At 43.8% G+C, this 17,241-nt stretch overlaps 2 protein-coding genes across 4 annotated transcripts in view; one reads left to right on the top strand and one right to left on the bottom strand.

Annotated features, from left to right (window-relative positions):
- Window positions 1-7,661: 7,661 nt before the first annotated feature.
- On the bottom strand, window positions 7,662-15,930 carry NANP (N-acetylneuraminic acid phosphatase). Its single transcript, NM_001266157.1, is given in 2 exon segments — window positions 7,662-8,664; window positions 15,806-15,930. Coding segments are annotated over 2 exon segments (747 nt in total). The 5' UTR covers window positions 15,896-15,930; the 3' UTR covers window positions 7,662-8,007.
- Window positions 11,284-17,241, top strand: part of LOC114670419 (uncharacterized) — a 33,488-nt gene continuing 27,530 nt past the window's right edge. For all 3 annotated transcript variants that reach the window (XR_013399698.1, XR_013399697.1, XM_077951047.1), the window contains exon 1: window positions 11,284-15,737. Coding sequence is in view for 1 of the 3 variants with exons in the window: in XM_077951047.1 (XP_077807173.1) it covers window positions 15,348-15,737 (390 nt within the window). In the remaining 2 variants the exon portion in view is untranslated. The remainder of the gene's footprint in view (window positions 15,738-17,241) is intronic.

The raw sequence follows: 17,241 nt of genomic DNA, 5'->3' as shown, positions 1-17,241 counted from the left end.
AGAGATGCCAAGTGGGTTGAGGACACATATCTGAGAATCCAAATTGGCTGATCTGCTTAACCTCTAAGCTTCAATAAAATAGTCAATATAACTCCTTTAAGAATTAAAACATGTAATTTTAAAAAGGAACTATTTGAGTATTATTTCTTTAGTTGTCTGGTGGTTAAAACCACTTTATCTTCTGTGACTTTTTAAAAAATTTTACTTTTTATTAATTTTGTTTAAAAAATAGAGACGTGGTCAAGACCAGGTTGGTCTTCAACTCCTGGGTTTCAGTGATCCTCCTGTCTTGGCCTCCCAAAGTGCTGAGATTACAGGTGTGAGCCACCATGCCTGGTTATCTTCCATGACTTCTAAAATTTGAGTATTGGCCAGGCGCAGTGGCTCACACCTGTAATCCCAGCATTTTGGGAGGCCAAGGCAGACGGATCACTTGAGGTCAGGAATTCAAGACCAGCCTGGCCAACATGGGGAAACCCTGTCTTTACTAAAAATAGAAAAATTAGCCAGGCGTGGTAGCAGGCACCTGTAATCCCAGCTACTTTGGAGACTGAGGTAGGAGCCTTGCTTGAACCAGAGAGGCAGAGGTTGCAGTGAGCCAAGACTGCACCACTGTACTCCCACTTGGGTGACAGAGCATGACTCTGTCTGGAAAAAAAAAAAAAATTGAGTATTGGAAATTTTTTTTTTTTTTTTTTTTTTTTTTAAAGACAGAATCTTGCTCTGTCACCCAGGCAGACAGTGACAAAAACACAGTATACAGTAGTGGAAACACAGCTCACTGCAGCCTCGACCTCCTGGGCTCAAGCAATCTTCCTGCCTCAAGCTCCTGTATAGCTGGGACCACAGGCACACGTCACCATGTCTGGCTAATTTTTTTAAATTTTGTGTAGACACATTATCTCTCCTTGTTGCCTAGGCTGGTCTTGAACTCCTGGGCTCAAGCAATACTCCCACCTTGGCGTCCCAAAGTGCTGAGATTATAGGCATGAGCCACCGCACCCAGCCTGAAGATCTTATCTGAAGGTCAGGTTGATCACAATGACATCTTCTAAGAAATCCATTGGAAATAACTGTATTATCATACATGAATGAAGACTGGTTTAAAAAATTTATGGTTTTATCTGGCTAAATTTTAGTCCTATTGCTAGGAGTAAGTTAATTTTTTAAAAGTCTAAATCTAAGAAAAAAACAAAGTACAAATCTAATGTATCCCAGTAAAAATGATTTTAATTTTAAAGAAATCTAAGAGAGTGTAACTGTTTTAGAAGTGATTTGGGAATAGGGTTGCTGATGTTGGCCAAAGACCCAGTCAGACTGTGCAAGCATGTCAATAAACATCTATGTCTAAGCAATGGCAAAAGTTCACAAACACAGGACAACAAGGAGACTCCCATCACGATAAGAGTTGTGTCAAAGAGTGTCACATACAAGGACATAGAGAAAAAGGAAACTAGGTAATTCAAAACAATAAATTAAAAGAAGAAAAAAGCTGCAGGCATGCTGTAAATCTCCACCTCAAATGAGCATTTCTGACCTGTGAGTAGAGACTATCGGGCATGGGGTCAGTTTCATGGGTCTTGACCAACATTGAACACAAAGTGGAAAAAGAACTTCCACGTCAAGATGGTGGATGGGAATACACATCTGATAGCTTGTACCCCAAACTCAGTTAAAACTACAGTAAAGGAATTCACACACACAAGCACACACACACAAACCCACAAGGACCAGGAAGACAGGCATCAACCACAACACAACTTTGGAAGCTGCAAAGCATATGGACAAGTGGCAAAGGATCTGGTAGACTAAAGAAAGCGTGTCCTGACCAGCAATGGGGAAGGTTGAGAAATAATGAGGTACGCAGCAGACTCCTCCAAAGACGTGGACACTGACATCCCCAGATGCTGCGGTCCTGAAGGAGAGGAAAGGAGCAGCTGAATTAAGGAGGCTGGGGTAAAAAGGTGCTCAGGGTACAAACGAACCCCTAGATCCCTGTCCTCACTCCAACTTGTTCTCTCTCAGCAGACATTGGGATGCTTCTCTGTGGAGGGTAAGACAGAGGGGTCTCTAACCTGGGGAATACCAAGCACAGCTGGACTCAGGTGCAACCAGAAACAGAGAGCAGGTGACTATATGCACACACACCGTTCCCACTCAGCTCCTAATACTGACATCAGACCTCTACTCTCCAGTCTGAAGATTCATCTCTAGGAAAGCAGACCAACCAAGTGAAAAGACTTTAACACACTGACCTCAGGGATCCCTCAACTAACAGCCCATCCAGATACCCCACAATAAAAGAACCTCTGATTTGAGAAGGCCCATGCATTTGTGTGGAACTTCCAATCAGCATTTCCATCTCTCTTCTCTTTATCATAAATAACCAAGGGTGAATGGGCACTGGAGGAAAGCCTCTAGTATGAATAAACAAACCCAAATAAACAGATTAGGGAAACTTAGAATGGTATATATGCTGTGGATTCTTTTAAAACTTAATTTTTTTTTTCAGAGATGATACTCCACTCAAAAACAAAACAAAAAACAAACAAACAAAAAAATTCGAGAATGTTTAGAAAATTTTTTAAAAAAGCTCTTGGGGCCAGGAGTGGTGGCTCACGCCTGTAATCCCAGCACTTTGGGAGGCTGAGGCAGGTGGATCATGAGGTCAAGAGATTGAGATCATCCTGGCCAACATGGTGAAACCCCGTCTCTATTAAAAACACAAAAATTAGCTGGGTGTGGTGGTGCGCGCCTGTAGTCCCAGCTACTCGGGAGGCTGAGGCAGGAGAAGCGTTTGAACCTGGGAGGTAGAGGCTGCAGTGAGCCAAGATGGCGCCACTGCACTCCACCCTGGTGACAGAGCAAGACTCCATCTCAAAAAAAAAAAAAAAAAAAAAAAAAAAGATCTCAGGAGGCCCTTGCGCCTCACAACACACATATGGTTAAGGCCCTGCCACCTACTTCATGGCAGCTAATTATTATATACTATATATATTTTTTTTCTTGTTTTTTTTTCTTAAAATAAAACAAAAGCCCTTTTTTTTTTTTTTTTTTTTTAAGACTGAGTCTCGGCCGGGCACGGTGGCTCAAGCCTGTAATCCCAGCACTTTGGGAGGCCGAGATGGGCGGATCACGAGGTCAGGAGATCGAGACCATCCTGGCTAACCCGGTGAAACCCCGTCTCTACTAAAAATACAAGAAAATTAGCCGGGTGAGGTGGCGGGCGCCTGTAGTCCCAGCTACTTGGGAGGCTGAGGCAGGAGAATGGCGTGAAACCGGCGGGGCGGAGCTTGCAGTGAGCCGAGATCGCGCCACTGCACTCCAGCCTGGGGCACAGCAAGACTCCGTCTCAAAAAAAAAAAAAAAAAAAAAAAAGACTGAGTCTCACTATGTTGCCTAGGCTGGAGTGCAGTGGTGTGATCTCAGCCCACTGCAACCTCTACCTCCTGTCTTCAGTGATTCTCCTGCCTCAGCCTCCCAAGTAGCTGGGACTTAAGGTGTGTGCCACCATGCTCAGCTGATTTTTGTATTTTCAGTAGATGGGGTTTCACCATGTTGGCCAGGCTGGTCAGGAACACCTGAACTCAAGTGATTAAAAAATGCACTGGGGCTGGGCATGGTGGCTCATGCCTGTAATTTTAGCACTTTTGGGAGGCCCAGGTGAGTGAATTGCTTGAGGCCAGGAATTTGAGACCAGCCTGGGGAACATGGTGAAACCCTTTCTCTACAAAAAATACAAAAAAATTAGTTGGGTATCATAGCATGTGCCTGTAGTCTCAGCTACTCTGGAGGCTGAGGTCAGAGAATCGCTTGAGCCCAGGAATTAAAGGCTGCAGTGAGCCATGACTGTGCTACCACACTCCTCACTGGGTGACCAAGTAAAGACCCTGTCTAAAAAAAGAAAAAAAAGAAAATCAAGCTCTTGGAAATCTTTAAAAGGTATGATAATAGAGGAAAAAAATAATAGAAGGATTGGAAGGTAAAGTTGAAGAAGCAGAGTAACAGAGATGGAAAAACGGGAGTGAAAAGATAAAACAAAGTGGAAGGTCGGTAAAGGAGTTCTAACATCTGAATAACAGTAAGAGAAACCAAAAAAAAAAAAAAAAAAAAAACAAAGGGAGGCAATTATCAATGAAGTCATTAAATTCCCCAGGACTAAGAAAATATGATTTTGATTGAAAGGGTTCAGCGTGCCAAGCACAGAGGATGGAAACACCCTCTTCAAGGCATGTCATCATGGACCACTGGAAGAAAATAAGGTTCTAAGAGTTACAAGAGAGAAAGAAAGTGGTCACATACAAATGGCTGCTAGACCACAGACCAATGCCTTCAAAATTTCAAGTAAAAATGTTATCTAAATACAGGCTGTTAAAACTATCAATGATGGGAGAAGAGAATAAAGACATTTTCAGACATTTCAGATCTCAAAAGTTTTACCTCCTACACGTTACTGGGAATCTATTCAAGGATGCATGCCACCAAAAAGAGGGAATAAGTCAAAATAGGAATACACAGGACACAGAAAATAGGAAATTTAACATAAGAGGCAAAGGGAATCACCAGGGTGGTGGTATGCAAAAGTCAATGGAACTACAGAGATCTTGCTCATGGCTGAGACCATGAAGGTATTATGTTTCTAACACAAATGGCTTAAACACAAGCTGCATGACTCTTAGATTATCTGAGCAAGAGCACTGTTTCCCAAATTGAAATACAGAAATTAAAAATCTGCCTGAATTCAAATGATTCTATATAGTCTTATATACTTCTATATGCAAGTCTACATGAAGTTGGTAACAGCAGTGGCCTTGGCTGGGTGACATGGCTCACACCCATAATCCTAGCATTTTTGGAGGCCAAGGCAGGTGGACTGCTTGAGCTCAGGAGTTTGAGACCAGCCTGGCCAACATAGTGAGACCCTGTCTCTATTTTTAAAAATAAAACAAAAACTAAACAGTAGTGGCCTTTAGGGCAAGTGGGTTGTGGGCCCCTAGCAAAGAGATGAGGAGAATGACTTTTCACCATTCACCCTTTTATTTTTTTTGACTTGTGTCAAAAAAACAAGTAGTACTTGTTCAACAATGAATATATTTCCTAATTCAAAAAAGAATGGAATGAAAAATATCTGATCACCATACTTAACAAGAATGTTTTATGAAAATTAAACATATAAAACTAGATTCCATATACATATTGTGCTATACTATAAATATAAATGTATTATATTTAAATACTTTTATATAAATGTTATATTTATAGTTATATATATTTATAATGTTATCTAACACTATAAATGTGTTAAAGAGGTTATGATAGAAAATGTTTCTTACTGAAGGTTGCAAAGAACTTTGAAAACAATAAACCAAGTACTCTGGTAGAGACCTGCTTTCCTACAATACTGAGCATCCACTAGGTCCTGGGCAATCCCAGATCTGAGATGTTTGTGCCCTTGTATGTGGAGGTGCACATGGAACCAAACATCCCCACCTGGTGCTGGAATTCCAGGTGCAGTGTCCATTCATGTCTGTTCTAGGCCCACCTCTGTAAACAGTGTTAGGGAGGGCCTCTGGCTATGTGTGAGAAGGTCACTACAGGGAAACTTTGAAAAAAAATAAAGATGACAAAACATCACTGTTACAATTTTAAGGAATATTATTCTAAAACAAAAAATATTATTAATAAAATCATAGGTTTATTCCAATATTTTAAAATATTTTCTGTAACATTCCACTCAGAAGGTAGATAACCACAAAGCTCTTCCCTAAGGAAGGGTGCAAATGGAATGTAAGATATTATTGTACTCTGTAGAATACAAACTGTGAAGACAAGGAAATTCAATTATTCAATTTTTTCTTCCTACACCATTTCTGCTGGAGAACTGCTCACTCAACATCCCAGAAGCTATCTTGTTGAGATTTGCTACCACGATATAGGAGTGATGAACCTTCACTCTCAGCACAATGAATGTGACACTGCCTACATCCATCCTGTGTGAGAGTTAAAAGGACAACCCCCCTGCAGCACACGCCAACCAATCTATCAGAGCAATCATGCACATGACTTCTGCCAAAATCCTCCAACTTAATTTTTAAATAGCTAAAATACGATCAAGGTCATATGGGTACTGCACTTGGAACTACAAACATCCTCTGTTCACAAATGTTCACTGTTATAGCAACAGCACTTTGGGACAATCAAGGGCACAATCACATTTTTAAAAATCAAGAGCAAAAAGTAAACACAAAAGGGCATTTGCATGAGGCAGAGAATCCTGTTTCTTGGCAGTAGACAGAAAACTGGCTAAACAAATAGGCTCACAGATACGTACAATCTACAATTTGATTCTGAGTATTAGTCTTGAAGACATAGCTATACACATCCCAACATACAGCCTACTATTTTACATTAGTAGTTTCTTATATAACAGTTGGAAGAAAAACGTATCAAAAACCAACCTAAATCATATTAACCACTTTAATAAACCCCTTTATACTTTCTTTTTTTCAACCACTTTACTCCAGGTTTGGTTAGTATAATTACAAGACTGGCTAGCCTAATAGTCTAGAGAAAATTCTCCGGTTCCAAGATGATGCCTTGCTATGTAGCCATTAATTATTAAGCTCCTAGTAAACCCTGAATTAGATATAGAAATTTGCAAAACAATATTTCCAAGAATGTGAAAAACAGAGGAAATTTAAGGCAGATGGTAACTCTAAGAAGAGTCACACAAGTATTAAATTGGCACGCTGGAAATGGCTCATAGCAAAATCTAATTTTCTATCAGATGAGGGGGCCGGACACAGTGGCTCATGCCTGTAATCCCAGCACTTTAAGAGGCTGAGGTGGGAGGATCACTTGAGTCCAGGAATTTGAGATCAGCCTGGGTAACATAGCAAAATCCCATCTCTACAAAAAAACAAAACAAAACAAAACAAAACATTGGCTGGTGTGGTAGTGTGTGCCTGTAGTCCCAGCTACTTGGGAGGCTGAGGTGGGAGGATCACTTGAGCTCAGGAGGCAGAAGTTGCAGTCAGCCGAGACGGCGCCACGGCACTCCAACCTGGGTGACAGAGATCCCATTTCAAAAAAAAAAAAAAGGAACAGATTGGGGCTGCATGGTTAGGCTACACTGAGGAAATGTTCCTCTTATGGATTCACAAAAGAAAAATGACTTTTAGTGCCATGTGCCTTGCAATTATCTATAGCAAAACAGTCTAGCTCCCTCAACCCCACTGTGTGTCCGGGAAGAGATAGTGAAAACATTTCCTGGAGAGGTGAAGACTACAAGGAAGCTACCAGCTCACTGTGCACAGGTGAGAAAATGTCATGGTAAGGGAGCACCACGTGTTGATTTTAATAGCTTTTTCTAACTGGAGGAATCTGTCACATGCCATAGAAAAATTGCTCCCTGCCTTCTGAAAAAAAAAATGTCATACAGAAAAATCAGATTCATAAAAGAAAGTATACATCCAAAGTAGGCAAAAACTATGGTTTATGCTTTCAAAATATGCAAAATAATTTCACTATAAAATACCTTGATTTGCATGTGACTTAGTACTTATTTCATATTAACCAGATTCAGTTGCTTTGATAAATCTGTTTTAGAATATCTATTTTTAAGCCAAAAGATAAACCTTACATTTGTGCATCCATATGTAAAGCAATCCTGCTTGGCGTTATGCAGCCAAGATACTAAAAGATTAATAACATAATTTTAAATGCTCCAGTTACAGACTAACAAATAATATATTTCCTCAAATTTTCTGGGCTACACTACTGACTTGTATTAATGCAATCTGAATTTTCAGATAGAAGTACTACTCAATGGTTGGTTGTTACAACTTAGAAGCAATAGGGTTGGGAAGACCTTCAAAATATTGGCCATTAAATCGTAAGTAAAATTATTCTTAGAGCTGGATTATCGTAAATGGAGTGCCCTAACTTTTCTTATTTCATACTCTGCAAATTGACTCTAACATTCATAATCATGCCCTTTTATGTGCTTTAAGTGGACATACTGACTTTGCGGTCTATACTTTGTAAGAGAGCAGGTAACTCTAGCACAGAAGAAACTATGTAATGCGGAACTGGGGAGGACTTCAGTGGCACTATTCCATTTTTATTGATCCAGACTGTTGCTTTCAATCCTGCATTGAGGCCTCCTTGGATGTCGGTTTCTAATGTGTCACCGACCATCACACAGTCCCCAGGTTGTACTCCAAGAAGATTGCAGCAGTAATAAAATATGGACGGTGCTGGTTTCTCCTCTCTCTGCTCTCCACCTACAACAACAGCATCAAAATAGGACTGACAGGCACAAGCCTCAATCTTCTCCCTCTGGGTCTGTCTGTCCCCATTCGTTAAGAGAAGTAGGCGGACCTCCTTTCGAAGTTCAGTAAGCATGGCTTTGACATCTTCTGCTAGTGTCATATGCTGTAAACGTGTAGATTTCCAAAGGAAATAACATTCTTCAGCCAATTTTCTATTGGCTGCACCACCTTTTGTTTCCTGGATTGCTTCTTCCCAATGTGAAGTCCTTAAATCAGTAATGCATATATTGTAAGGATGAAAACATTCCTTGCTGAGTTTAACTTGAACTTTATCACAGATGATTTCAGCCTCTTCTTTATAATGGTATTTTGATTGTAAGAGTTTTATCACCTAAATAATGGAAAATAACTCCATTAACACATTGCATGTCTTTAATAGTCATGCCCTAGGAAGCTGTGATCCTACAAGTGGCTGAGAGATTCCAACTCCACTCCTCTGCTTTAAAGCAGCTATTTCTGGTGGGAATTGGCCTTATTTTTAGAGACAACAAAGTGAGGCTCTCCCAACCTCTCTAGAACTCACTCATTTTTTAAAACCAACTTCTTCATATATAGCTAATAACAATCCTTTGTTTGGTAGTTTAGAGTCCAACATCTTTCATTCTGGTCACGAAGACATGAAAATAAAACTTGTGCTTATTGGGCCGGGTGTGGTGGCTCATGCCTGTAATCCCAGCACTTTGGAAGGCCGAGGTGGCAGGATCACTTGAGCCTAGGAGTTCAGGACCAGTGTCGGCAACATAGCGAGACCCCATCTCAAAAACAAAACAAAAAATCCTTGTACTTATTTTTGGTAAAACATTTAAAATTTCTGACAACCACTATTTAGACTATTATCAGAAAAAAATAACACCTAGTTCATCTAATTTTTTCTCATCTATATCCATTTCATATTTTGAAGACCTAAATTGACTATCACCTATAATGGGATTGAATTCTACACTTTTATTTTTTTTGAGACAGAGTCTCATTCTGTAGCTTAGGCTCAAGTGCAATGGCACCAGCTCAGCTCACTGCAACCTCCACCTCCAGGCTCAAGGGATTCTCCTGCTTTAGCCTCCTGTGTAGCTGGGATTACAGGTGCCCGCCACGACGCCTGGTTAATTTTTGTATTTTTAGTAGAGACAGGGTTTCACCATGTTGGCCAGGCTGGTCTCGAACTCCTGACCTCAAGTGATCTGCCCGCCTCGGCCTCCAAATTACTGGGATTACAGGTGTGAGCCACTTTGTATGGCCCAATTCTGTACTTTTTTGCTTTTTGATACAGAGGCTCGCTCTGTTGCCCAGGCTGGAGTGCATTGGCACAATCTCACCTCTGCCTCCTGGGTTCAAGTGATTCTCCTTCAAGATCTCCAGCTGCTCACAGCAGTAACCTGCTCATTAAGCTGCTCTAACCTGTGCTGGACTCCTTCCCCTTCTTGTCTCCTTGACCCCTTAACGTGTATCCTGGGATCACCTCATAAACTGCCTCTCGAATAGCTGGGACTATAGGTGCCCACCACCATGCCTGGCTAATTTTTGTATTTTTAGTAGAGGCGGGGTTTCACCATGTTGGCCAGGCTAGCCTTGAATTCTTGACCCCAAGTGATCTTCCTGCTACTGCCTGTCAAAGTGTTGGGATTACAGGCACGAGCCACTGTGCTGGGCCCCAATTCTGTACTTTTGAGTTAAATACTCCCTCTCCCGTCTTCCCAAGGCTCTTTATGTGTGCTTTTATAACACTAATCCATTTGGCCTGTCTTCTAACTTTTCCCAAAAACCCCTAATGTGGCAACCACTGTACTACATACTTACATACATTATTTCTAATCTTTTCTACAATCCTGCAAGACAGTTCCATGTTCCAAATGAGGCAGGGAAGTGCAGAACTCTTAATAACTTGCCCATCTGGGATCTGCATCCATACCTGCTTATTTCCAAAGCCCACATGCTTGCCTTTGCACTATGTCTTAAGCGCTGGAGAATGGCCTTTGTCCTTGGGGCATTATCTGCTGGGGAATATACAGCCACTACAAATGATGGGGCGGGGGGCGGGGGGCGGGGGGGGGCATGCCATGACAGTTTGAACAAGCTGTGGGAATAATACGGAAGTCATTCCACAGGGTAGCTGGCATAGGAAGTCACATTGAGACCAAGGAGTAAACAAGCAGAAAAAGTGGGTATGGGAAGAGAAGAAAATCATTCCAGACAGAGGAACAGCATGAACAAAGGCCAAGAGTTCAAAATTTTGTGGAAAAAGCAAGAAGCTGAGTTGAGCCCAAATGGAGGCACGTGAGGGAGGATGCCAAGAGATGCAATTGGGGAACCTGTTTGCAGATAGTTTGTGAAGCGCCTTGAACCCCATGCTATAGCAGGTGCTGCTTAAATCCCCTTGGCACACACTATATTCACTCGCCAGTGGCTTCCCACTCAAGTGTGGGCCTCTCTGCTTGTGGGCTTTACTTGGCCACATACAGGGTATCTATACACACAGGAAGGGGCTAAAAAGTATTGCCCTGGGAGCAGCCCTCAACAAATGTAGGTTAGAAACTGGCGAATAAATATCACAGCTTCCTTGCCCCTTGGGGAGCGCAACTGAACCCTGTTCTGTGTACTGTCTCCCAGAGATCTCCAGCTGCTCACAGCAGTAACCCTGCTCTAACCTGTGCTGGACTCCTTCCCCTTCTTGTCTCCCTGACCCCTTAACGTGTATCCTGGGATCACCTCATAAACTGCCTGCACTGGAAGTCCTGTGTTCAGGTGAGCACCTGAGGAAAGTCAAACAGGCTGGGCAATGCTGGCTCTTTGAAATGCACCCAGCTACAGCTAAAATATATCTGTTGTAACAGGATTAGAGAATAAGCAGTATGCTACTCACACCAAAAACTCAACTCACCTACTGAGAGAAAAACGCACGTCTTTTTCTTCCCTCAGAGTAAAAGAATCACAACAAAGGAAAAGGGTCTTTTTTTTTTTTTCCCCCAAACAGGATCTCGCTCTGTTACGCAGGCTGGATGGAGTGCAGTAGAGGAATGATTATAGTTCACTGTGGCCTCAAACTCCTGGGCTCATCTCCCTTCAGTACCCCGAGGAGCTAGGACTACAAGTGCACACCACCATACCTAGCTAACAAGTTTTTTTGTAGAGACGGGTCTGGCTGTATTGCCCAGGATTGTCTTTAACTCCTGGCCTCAAGCAATCCTCCTGCCTTGGCCTTCCAAAGTGCTGGGAATTACAGGTGTGAGCCACTGTGCCTGGCTGAAAGGAAAACATTTTTTGAGGTATTTGTGCTAATCAGAAAATGTATCAGAAGACTCGGCCATATCAGAAAAAAAAATTTTTTTAAGAAAAAAGAAAAGAAAATGTAATCATTAAGAAAAATCTTATCTGCCCAAGAAAAATATAACAGCCCTAGGAATTTTAGGTAGAGGCAAAACACTGTAAAATTTTGCTTTATAAATTTCTATTAATAAAACATTTTCAATCTCCATGTTTATCTCACCATTTTTGCTAGCAACATCAATTGAAGGACTCTTAAGCTATTACTGACAGGAGCTCCAAAGTTTCAGCAACCCTACAGCAGCGCAAGGACACATGCCTCTAGGACTCCACAGAGTTTGAGCTCAAATAGGGGCTGGCTCATAACAAGTAAACAAAGAGCTCCCAATACAGACTCAATTTCCTGTTACTTCCACTGGTGCTTCATTAAGCACATTCTTGGGGCTCTGAAAAAGTAGGATTTGCTCACCTTAAAAGGGGGATGTTTGTAAAGGCATGGTATGCCACTCCCAAGTTTCAAAATCTCTTCCTATTCTATCCCTTCAATTAACTTCCTCATTTTGTCACACAGCAAGTAATTACAGGTTGGTGTGGGACAGTAAGTAGCATTTTAACAATATTAACATCTTTAGGAAAAAAGCTTATCAGCATTCATTTATTAGTTCAAACAGAAATTAACACCTACCCTGAATTAGTATGCGTTATTACAAACTCTTCTAACAGCTGCACTGAAAATGGGAGTATTGATTGAACTGGAGGTGAAGGAAAAAGTTCTCTAACTTGCAGGTGTGAGGATACTTTGTGTGTGACTGGTAAGGCAGGGCTGAAAAAGATTTTGGTATGAAGAGCCCACCAGGTGCTCGCTGGCCTGAAGAAAGGGGCCCTGCTCTGATAGATGGGCTATCAGTTAGTAGACTAATATGAACTCAAACTTCACTTACTTCAAAACTCTATCTTAAGGCTCTGAACATATACAAAAAAGGAAACTCTATTCTTCTACTGTCCGCTCCCTAGATCCAGAACTAACGTTAGTATCATCAATACTTTAGTTAACTGATTTTAAAAGACTTTTTGAGGGCTTAGTTTGGGAACTATCTAATACTTTACAACACTTTAAGAAAAGTGTATTCTGAATACTAATCATTTGGATATGAAGTGTATGGCAGGTGCACCTGACAGCACTAACTTACGCACAACCTTAGAATGACTCTGTGGTCTATGAGGAATGTGTATTTGGGTTCCAAGATAAGGGGTTCAGGAGTGTCCAATCCGGAGATTCATCTCTTATTTAGGAGGAAGATCTGGACCATGGCCCATCCCATCCTGTGGAACTCAGGTTGCAGAGGGGATAGAGGCCCTTTTTTTTTCCTTTCCATTAAACGAACGTGGCCAGGAGGAGAATGCTGCAGGGAGGGTGCTAAGTGAAAATGCTATATAAACTGCATTCTTTTTACAAGCGGCTGCAGTTCTGTCCAGCCCACTGCCAATGGACCATCTTGTATATAAGTTCCCGCAAAAACCCGTTCTCATTTGCTGGCTTCGAGTCTCAACTTCAGCCTCTTGAACATGGTGCTATCCCTACTGAAATCAACAGGGATCCAGCACGACAGAAGGGGATGAATCCCAAATAAAACTATTCATACTTTAAAAACACACTCACAAAATGAGACCTGCACTCAGCCTAGCAATTCAAGCAGCCCTTCTGTTATTTCTATTTCAAGTCTGTGCTCAAACATCACCTATTCGATGAGGCCAAATCTGACCAGTCTATTTAAAATGTTGATTTGTTACCCTCTCTGCTTTTTCTACCACACCTGTAAATATTTATTATGTTCATTGCCATGCCCACTAAGAAGTAAATTCACAAATGCAAAAATCTCTTCTGCTTTGTTCACTGAGAAACTCCAGGTTTCTGTAGAAAAGTTCCTGAGTAATTACCATGAAAAAACAGGTCTAAAGAGGGAGGAAAAAAATAACTTACCTAGGTGATTAAAAAAATTAAAGTTCATACATACAGTCAGTATCTGACCTCTTGTCCCCAAGCCCAAGGCAATAAATAGCTGGACCTTTCCCTCTTCCTCCATTCATAAATTATTTTCAATGATTTATGAAAGCTGGCATGTTACTTTTGAACAGGTCAACATCTATGAATGTTATTGTTTCCTTACGTGATAAAGTATTCCCTGTATAGCCAAGAGCACACAGTTCGATTCTGCTCATTTATTATTAGGCTAATTTCTTATCCTGCTAATTTATTATTACAGGCTAATTACAAAGGAGGCAGTAATAGAACCATGTCTCGAAGTAAAAATTTGTATCCATCCATCCAGCATTTATTCAACATTTGCCATGTGTCAAACGAGGAGAATTAAGACAGTTTGTTCCCTCCCAAGCTCACTATTTAGTTGTAGGCACCTGACTTTCAAAATTAATTGTAATATCCTTTGACAGATGCATTAAGAAATATCTGAACAAAATAGAGCACTAGTATAAGTGAGGGTGTAAAGACCAGGGAGACATACGATTTAGTCTTTGTTTTAAAAATATTGCTGTGGCAAGAATGTGGAGGACACACTGGATGTGGTAAACCTGGAGACAAGCCCACAGCAACAGTCTAGGTGAGAGATGAGTTCAGCTGTAACTGAGACATGCACGGGGAATGTGCAGTGGTGGACAGGCAGCATACGAGGGTGGAAGGTGCTGTAATTCGCTGAGTGGACACTGCACCCATGGGCTTCCCAAGCATTACAGGGTTATTGAGGACTAATATAATTCACATTTTATGAAGATATAAGGCTCCGACTGGTTAATTCCTTGAGGCACTTTCAGCTAGGTTTTCGGAGAGCTGTGATTCATATTCAAATGTCTGATTTTTAAAGCCCAAACTCTGGAACTACAGCAAGAATTGGCCTAAAGCAGTAATTTAATTGGAATGCACAGGGCTCAGCTTACTAATAACACACAGGTAAATATGCAACGTCCGCAGCCAGAGATACTGGAGGCAATATGGCACAGGGTGGTACCCCGGAGGTGGAGGCCAACGTTATATAGAAGGGACAGTTAAAAGTGGGGAATGCCTCAGTAAAGTCATGAAGACAGACTTCAAAAATGTCCACGGATTCTGGCAATTTGGGATTGCCTAGTGACCCACCAAGTCTATTCAGTCTAGTGGTGAAGATAAAGCAACATTACCATGGATTTAGTAATAAATAGGAGGTAGAGATAAGGAGATAACGGGTATGGATTTCTCCGGGAAAACATGGTTGTCAAGAGAGACAGGTAACATCTAGAGCAGGAAGAACAGCCCAAAGGGAGGCATCCTTTTTACAGCTTTTTTAAAACTATAGGGTAAACATGAATATACGGCAGGAGTGGAATGCAGCTAAAAAGAAAACGGATGAGGTAGTGGAAGAACCAGGGACACAAAAACTGATGAAGCATGAAGAGGACGGGGAGCTCAGGTTTGGACGAATTAGCTTTTGAAAGTGGGTTTTCCACATCTGATAAATCCTTTGCTTTCCCCTTGAAGCTGAAGAAAGAGAAAGAGAAGCCGGGGTGGACTCGGGCTGGAACACGGGAAGGTCTGAAACTGCCTCCGCGCGTGTAGAGGAGCGGTGCCGCGAAGCAGCGCCTCGGGAAAGGCATGCCCTCGCAGCACGGGCTTTTGCTGTGTCACCTCAGAAAGCCACGGGGACCACCACCCCGCCACGGAGGCCAGAAGGAGTTCTGTGGGGACAATTCTCTAAAGCAGGGCTTATGTCCAGGCTCGGTACTGACAGCCGTGTCCCTTCTTGGGGCAACACTGGGGCTAAGTCTACCAAGTCTCCTCCCGGCACCCCCCACACCGACACCCTGACTGGGGGCGGGCCCAGCGCCTGGTCTCGCGGCTTTGCTGTCGCTTCCCACGCCCACGGGCACCTCCGCCACCGTGGCAGCCGTCACGGAGCCCTTCCGCGTCCCGAGCGCCGAGGCACCCGCCAGCGGCCGCCCCGGGGCTCGAGGTTGGGTGGCGAGCGGTGGCCAGGTCAGGGAAAGCAGACCCGCAGGGCCCGCGCACCTCCAGCCACCTCCGCACCCGGACGCTCCCGAGGTCTCAACCAGCAAGAGCGGCCCAAGGCGCCAGGGTGGAAGTGGGGTCACGGGGAGGTGAGCGCGCAGGACGCTGCGGGGCGCACTGACCCCGCCCAGAGGAGCGCCACTGGAGGGGACGTTACCTCCAACATGCCTCTCCTGCTCGCCCCGGCAGTGTCGATGAGAGTGTTATCCAAGTCAAAGAAAACGGCCCGCACACGGCTCAGCCCCATAGCGCCGGCCGCTCGCGCGACCCGTAGCCTCGCCGCCGCCGCCTGCACATGCGCAAGGCGGGCTGCCCCGCGAAACGTGGGAGGAGCCGCGAGGTCACCAGACCCTCTCCAGGCGGCGGGGGAATTCCCGCGATCGGTTCATTCCCTGCGCCGCCGAGAAAAGTGAGATCCCGCGAGATTCCCGGGGTCCGGTCTCTCAAGAGTGCTGGAAGCGTGCGTGGGCGCGGCGGCGTGGCGCGACTTCTCAGTGGCTGTGGCTGGGGTTGGTCCGAAGCGTGGTCCTCTTCCTGGTGTCTTTCTGCTTCTTGCTTACCTCCCTGGGCCGTCCGGCGCGAGGGACCGTCATCGCTGCCTCTAGGGAGGTTGTCTGCGCTGCCAGGCGCTGGGCAGCGGGCTCTCCGGGTGGCCGGACGGGCGGCGCGGAGTCGTCTGCGGGCCCGGTGTCGGCCGTGAGCGCCCGCGGTCCTAGCCTGGCTGTGCGTGCAGGTCACTGTCGGCGATCCGGGGATGGCAGAAGGTGGAGCCTGCGCCTTCCCACCTCGCGCCGTTTGCGGCCTTCACCGGGGTGGAATCCCTGTCAGCTTGGGCCCGCGCCAGCCTGTTTTTGAAAGAAAGATGTGACTTGGGTCTCTTACAACCCGTTGAGTACCTGTGCCCGAAGACGAAGGGACTGTGTGGTGGCTGCCCCATGTTTTGCCCTTCCTGATTGCTTTCCTGAAACCTTGAGTTCTCAGGTTTTTGGATGCCTTTTACTCGGTTGTTTTCAGGCTCAGCAAGAGGTTGAGGGGCGTCGACCGCTTGTTAAACCCGCGGAAGGGCTGTAGCAGCTCTTGCCTCCTAATGCTGGCAGAACGGGGATCGTGACCCTAATCTCTAATCTTTGTCTCTCTTGGGTAACTTTACTGTAATTTGGATATGTGGTCATCTTTAATGACCAGAAATTGACTGTCAGGTATTACAGAGCTACAGGCCAATTACCTGATTTTGTTTAGCCAGTTAGCTAAGTGGTTTATTTTTAAATTTATTTTTATTTTCGAGATGGAGTCTTGCTCTGTCACCCAGGCTGGAGTGCAGTAGCGTGATCTCCGCTCACTGCAACCTCTGCTTCCCGGGTTCAAGCAATTCTCCTGTTTCAGCCTCTTGAGTAGCTGGGATTACCGGCGCATGTCACCACCCCCGGCTAATTTTTGTATTTTTAGTGGAGACGGAGTTTCACCATGTTGACCAGGCTAGTCTCGAACTCCTGACCTTGTAATCCACCAGTCTTGGCCTTCCAAAGAGCTGGGATTACAGGCGTGAGCCACCGAGCCTGGCTAAGGGTGATTTTTTACATTTGTAAATGGATT

Source organism: Macaca mulatta, chromosome 10 (assembly GCF_049350105.2).
Source record: "Macaca mulatta isolate MMU2019108-1 chromosome 10, T2T-MMU8v2.0, whole genome shotgun sequence".
In the NCBI taxonomy this organism is placed as follows: domain Eukaryota; kingdom Metazoa; phylum Chordata; class Mammalia; order Primates; family Cercopithecidae; genus Macaca; species Macaca mulatta.
This window is presented reverse-complemented; position numbering and strand designations above follow the sequence as displayed.